General features: G+C 34.6%; 1 protein-coding gene across 2 annotated transcripts in view; it reads left to right on the top strand.

Annotated features, from left to right (window-relative positions):
* LNPK (lunapark, ER junction formation factor) overlaps positions 1-6143 on the top strand; it is a 79986-nt gene that overhangs the window by 53354 nt on the left and 20489 nt on the right. For both annotated transcript variants that reach the window (XM_024732822.1, XM_024732823.1), the window contains one exon: positions 1641-1853. In XM_024732822.1, the coding sequence (XP_024588590.1) occupies positions 1641-1853 (213 nt within the window). The remainder of the gene's footprint in view (positions 1-1640; positions 1854-6143) is intronic.

Genomic DNA, 6143 nt, shown 5'->3' with positions numbered 1-6143 from the left:
CCAAAAAAAAAAAAAAAAAAAAAAAAAAAAAGATACACTTAGTCTAGGTAAAATCTGAAGTTTTCTATAAACTGTAAGGAAAATAGCCAAATATAAGGGCAGTTCCATTTATATAATGATGACATGCTTGTAATTTATTATTTCAGTGGCTAGGTTAGAGATTAAATTAAGAACCAATGGAAAATTAGTTGGTCCCACTAATTACAGATAAATGGTGATTTGAAATACTTAGCTGTATGAAAACACTGTCATCTGAAATATGTATTCAATAAATGTGAACTATCAACTTACAGATATTATCTTATTTAATTCTCATAACAATTCTGAGTTAGGATATTATTATCCTAATTTTACAGATAAAGAGACAGAGACTTAGTGAAGTTAGCCCATCTGTGGTCTTGTAGCTGCAGCCAGGATTCTAACCAAACCTTTTTGACCGCAGGGCCCAGGTTCTTAACTAGTAGACTAGATTATAGTAAACTGAAATCTGATGCTCAAGCTGTACTTTTGATTGTGATGAACTTTTCATGAAAATCTTTAACTGTCAAATAGTGTCCAAATCTAAACTATTTTGCTTCTGGAAGTATGCATTTTTTACCAGTCATGCCAATTAAAATTTAACTTCTTTAATTTTAGCCTACAGTTTCAGGATTTGTGATAATTTAAGGTGATATGTAGAATTAAAAAGGTAGAAGTGCATCTTTATTTGAGCTCTTACCATCGACATTCAAGTAAGATATTGGTGGGTATGGGGAATGACAGAATTGAATTTTATGTTATCGAGTAGGCAGGGGATCATGAAACTTTCTGTAAAGCACCGGATAGTAAATATAGTAAATGGCTTTGAGAGCCATATGGTCTCTGTTGTAACTACGCAACTCTTCTAAAGTAGCCATAGACAGTATGTAAACAACAGCGTTATTGTGTTTCAAAAAGAGGCAGCAGCCTGGATTTGGCACATTTGTCCACTTCTTGTAATTTTTGCAAGAAAAAGATAAGATTTGTTTATGATAATATATTGTTTATGCAGAGTGGAAGTTTTCCTTTGTAAACTGTATTGGCAAAAAAAGTTTACCCAAAAAGATAGCAATAGTATAAAGGAGAATGGGAAGCTAATGGTACCTAATAGTAAAGAATACTTTTTCAGCATTTCTATGACTACTTTAATTACCTCATAAATACTTGATAATTACAGAATATACTTATTTAGTCATTTCTTAGCATTACCATTTTTTTATCTTGAAAAAACAATTTTACAGTTTTCACTGGCGTTTTCACTAATTCTGATAAACTTTCTTTATCATAACTTGGGAAGGATTATTGTAAAAAGATATGATGCATAACTGGGTGACGATTTTATTTTATTTGAATTTATTTTGAAAAATAATATCAGCAGGTAGACTTAGATCAAGGCTTGTTGTGTAAATATATACATGTAGTTGAATTGTAGGTTCAGAAGTGGAGTACTCTGCAGCCAGCTTTCAGTGTCACATTTTATAGATTTCTTATTACAAGTAGTTTTGACCCTACGGATGCCTTCTAGTGCCACAAAACATTATTAAATGTAAGTCATTTGATATTGACTAATGGTGGTATGTTGGATGTTGAACCTAATACATACTTTTTATTCTTATTCTCAGAGATTCGTCAGCGACCTGCAGCTCAAAGAAACCTTTCTCCAGCACCAGCAGGCTCTAGCCAGGGCTCTCCCCGCAAAGTTCCAGTATCTCCTGGACCACCAAAGGACACTTCGGCCCCTGGTGGACCCCCAGAAAGAACTGTTATTCCAGCCCTATCGTCAAATGTGTTACCAAGACGTTTTGGATCCCCTGCTACTTCAGTGCCTGGAATGGGTAAACAGAGCACTTAATGTTATTTACAGTTTATATTGTTTTCTCTGGTTACCAATAAAACGGACCATTTTCAGACAGTATGGAAATGGCATTTCATTTGGAAATAGCAGAGCAGTTATCTGATTAAGCAGGAGTTCCATATTCAATTAGCCATAACTCTTTACAGCTGGCACCTTGTGATACTGAAACCTATTTCTTGAGCTCATTTAACTGTTATGGCTTCTTTGTTTAAATGGCAATAAAACTTTGTAGTATTCTGTAGTCAACAGTATAGCATATCTTTTTATATTCAGCTTTAGAATGGTCCCAGATTTATATAAAATGACGATAGAAGAGAACATTTTGGGAATATATTCGTGCTTTTTGCTAGCCCCTTCATATATATTTTTAAATATGACAATTACTTAACATATTTCAGGAAGAATATCCATGTGTTGTGGTGTATAATACTACTAATGTTAATGTGGGCTTGGTAGATTTTTCTTTTTTTAAGCCATAGAACCTTAGTATCTTCTGACAGATACTTCAACATAAAGTTCTATTGAATTAATAACAATAATTCAATAGAATTACTACTGTTACCCTTTACTACTATTTCATTTCTTTGGATTCTCTTTTTTCAGTGCTGTAGATCTCTAGGGGAAGACCCCATTTTTGGAGTGTAATAGATTATATTACCCTGCAGCTTTCTTTTGGACTGTGATTGGGACATGGAAGTCCACTATATCAGCAGATCACATTAGTTTATGTAGATTTCCATGTCTGATTATTGAATATGATAGTAAATTATTTATCTTATTTTAGAATATTTAATTTTAATTTAGATTACTTTCATATTTCGTGACTAATTACATATAATTTATAATGATTTTGAGGCTAGTTAGTAGTTGATATCAGGTATTCAGGGCACTTATGTAATAAAATCAATAAGCAATCTAAATGTTACTAATGCAGTAGACATTTTTTCCTGCTTTTTCTTCAAAAAAAGCAGCATAAGATTTTAGAAAACTAGAAAACTATTAATTTATAAATACATTAAGAAAGCTAGCTACAAATGAAATGAATACAAAACATAACTTTTAATTATTGGTTATTGAAAAAATACTTTTAAACTTGACATATAATGATGTCACTCAAGGCAGCCATATATTTTGTGAAGTTGAGTAAATTAAAGTGATTGAAAATTACTCATCTTTCAGTTGTTATTTAGTTGATCCAAGATACCCATATTTGTAAAGTAAAGCTCCTAGTTGTTTAATGAAAGAACATTTTTTGTGAGAATGCATGAGTTATATACATTTGTATAACTAGTTTTAAAGAAATTAAAGTTTAGCAATTTATATAAAATAATAAAAATTATATACTAGCACATGTAAGAACAGGATTATAGCAGGAGCAATGGCCTACCATTTCATGATCATGTAAATATAACATTTTACTGAAGTTTTTAATTAGTTTCTGTGTAAAAGACTTTGTATTTAAGTTGTACATTGCCAAAAGTATGAATGAGTTAAGTGATTTCTTACAGAGAAGATTAATAATTCATATTTTCATTATGCCATATTTGTGGAAGAGAATCAATTTAATGTGTATTACCACAGGGCTCCCATATGTTTGGAAATTAATAACCAGCAGGTACTTGATAATTTGCCAAGCTGTGTAAAAATGACCAGTATTCCTACAATGATTGCTCTTGATGTTTTTATTAATTACTGTTACCCATAACAGCATGAATACAAAGATGTGTTATTTTAAAAATTATTAGTATGCAAGGGAGTTAAGATAGTTTTATGAAATCTGTTGTTTTGTTTATCCAGATTCCTTTCTGGACATTTTCATTTTAAACATGTAGAGGTAAAATACTCCAGCAAAAGTTAAGTTGGCTTAAATGCTTTCAAAATCTAATTTGGCATGTTTATTCAAGTTGAAAATTTGCTAATGAGGGATGACACTTAATGTCTACATTCAAGTTAATGTTTTGATGATAATGATTGAATGTTGTTAGTACGACTATACCAATAACTGATGAAATCTGAAAAATGTACTTGATTTGTAATACTAAAAACTTATTCTAGAACCTAAATTTCATTTACTAGCTGTAATTCTACACCATTTGCCTTTTTAAAGATGGTAACAACCTTTAGATTTGTGATTATTTACAAAGCAAATCTCTTTCTTATCTTTTAACATATTAATATCATATTACTGCCCTAAAGCCGTTTTTTAATGCTTTAAAGTATTTGTCACAGCCATTTTGAAAACCTTTTATGCATGTATTGCAAGGTTTATTCCAACAAGACCGCATTTTGTTTCAAAGTCTTCTACGAGGTCTCCACGTAACCTCCATTGCTGCCTATCTTACTCTTATCTGGCCTTGTTTTACAAAGGCAAACATCACATCTTATTTATTTTATTCTCTCACTTTCTTCTCAGTGCCTTCTGTGTAGTGTCTCAGTTCAGAGTATCTCCTGCACACAGTTCTGTTTCAGTTTTCAGAGACTGTGGAGTTAACAATTCATAAAGTTTGAATGTGCAGTCTTTGTTTTTGTTGCTACTGTTTTTATATGATGTAATCATTAACTAAATTCTGGGTTATTCCTCCACTCCCCATTCTCCATTCATCTCCTCTGATACTGGCTAATTTATTACATGAACACAATGTATCTCTCTATTTATTTAGATCTTCTCTAGTCTCTCTCAACAGTGTTTTGCAGTGTTCAGTATATAGGTTTTGCACCTTTTGGGGTTAAACATACATCTAATTTTTTCATGTTTTTATCATATTTTAAATGATATTTTATTAACTATTTCCATTGTTCATTGCTAACATATATAGAAATAGAGTTGATTTTTGTATATTGATCTTGTATTTGTAATATTGCTAAACTCACTTGTTAGTTCTGATAGCTTTTTTTTCTTATAGATTCCATAGTATTTTCTACATAGGCTGTCAGATTGTAAGTAAGGACAATTTTACTTCTTCTTTTAAAATCTGGATTCCTTTCATTTCTTTTTCTTGCCTTATTATACTAGCTAGAACCTTTAGTGCAGTGTTAAATAGAAGTGGTGAGAGCAGACATCCTTGCCTTATTGCTGATCTTAGGAGGAGAGCATTTACTTTTTCTTCATTCAGCCTGATGTAAGCTATAGGGTTTTTTTTTTTTTTTTGCGGTACGCAGGCCTCTCACTGTTGTGGCCTCTCCCATTGCGGAGCACAGGCTCCGGACACACAGGCTCAGCAGCCATGGCTCACGGGCCCAGCCACTCCGCAGCACGTGGGATCCTCCCAGACCGGGGCACGAACCCGCGTCCCCTGCATAGGCAGGCGGACTCTCAACCACTGCGCCACCAGGGAAGCCCTGTTTTTTTCTTAATAGATACCCTTTGTCAGATTGAGGAAGTACCCTTCCAATCCTAGTTACAAAGGTTTTTATCAGTAAAAGATGATGGATTTTGTCAAATGCTTTTTCTGCATCTATTGAGATGCTCATGTAGGGTTTTAGTTTGTTTTTTTGTTTTAACATCACTGTTTTAACTTTCACTATTTCATATGGTGAAATACACTGATTGATTTTTTTAAAATAAATTTATTTATTTATTTTTGGCTGCGTTGGGTCTTTGTCGCTGTGCGTGGACTTTCTCTAGTTGCGGCAAGCGAAGGCTACTCTTCGTTGCAGTGTATGGGCTTCTCATTGTGGTGGTTTCTCTTGCTGCGGAGCACAGGCTCTAGGCACGGGGGCTTTAGTAGTTGTGGCACGCAGGCTCTAGAGTGCAGGCTCAGTAGTTGTGGCACAGGGGCTTAGCTGCTCTGCGGCATGTGGGATCTTCCCAGACCAGGGATCGAATCCATGTCCCCTCCATTGGCAGGTGGATTCTTAATCACTGCTCCATCAGGGAAGTCCCTGATTGTTTTTTGTTTGTTTGTTTGTTTTGTTTTTTGCGGTACGCGGGCCTCTCACTGCCGTGGCCTCTCCCGTCGCAGAGCACAGGCTCCGGACGCGCAGACTTAGCGGCCATGGCCCATGGGCCCAGCCACTCCACGGCACGCGGGATCCTCCCGGACCGGGGCACGAACCCGTGCCCCCTGCATCGGCAAGCGGACTCCCAACCACTGTGCCACCAGGGAAGCCCCCTGATTGGTTTTTTTAACATTGATTTTTAGATGTTAAACCACTAGCTTTCCTGAGGTAAATTTCACTTGGTCATGATGTTTTATTATTTTATATATATTGTTGGGTTCAATTTGCTAAAATTTTGTTAGAAATATTTACATCAATTTTCCTTAGGAAT

The sequence above is a fragment of the Neophocaena asiaeorientalis genome, unplaced genomic scaffold, assembly GCF_003031525.2.
Source record: "Neophocaena asiaeorientalis asiaeorientalis breed wild unplaced genomic scaffold, Neophocaena_asiaeorientalis_V1.1 scaffold96, whole genome shotgun sequence".
Classification (NCBI taxonomy): Eukaryota; Metazoa; Chordata; class Mammalia; order Artiodactyla; family Phocoenidae; genus Neophocaena; species Neophocaena asiaeorientalis.
The sequence above is the reverse complement of the archived record's forward strand: the minus strand, read 5'-3'. Positions and strand labels throughout refer to the sequence as shown.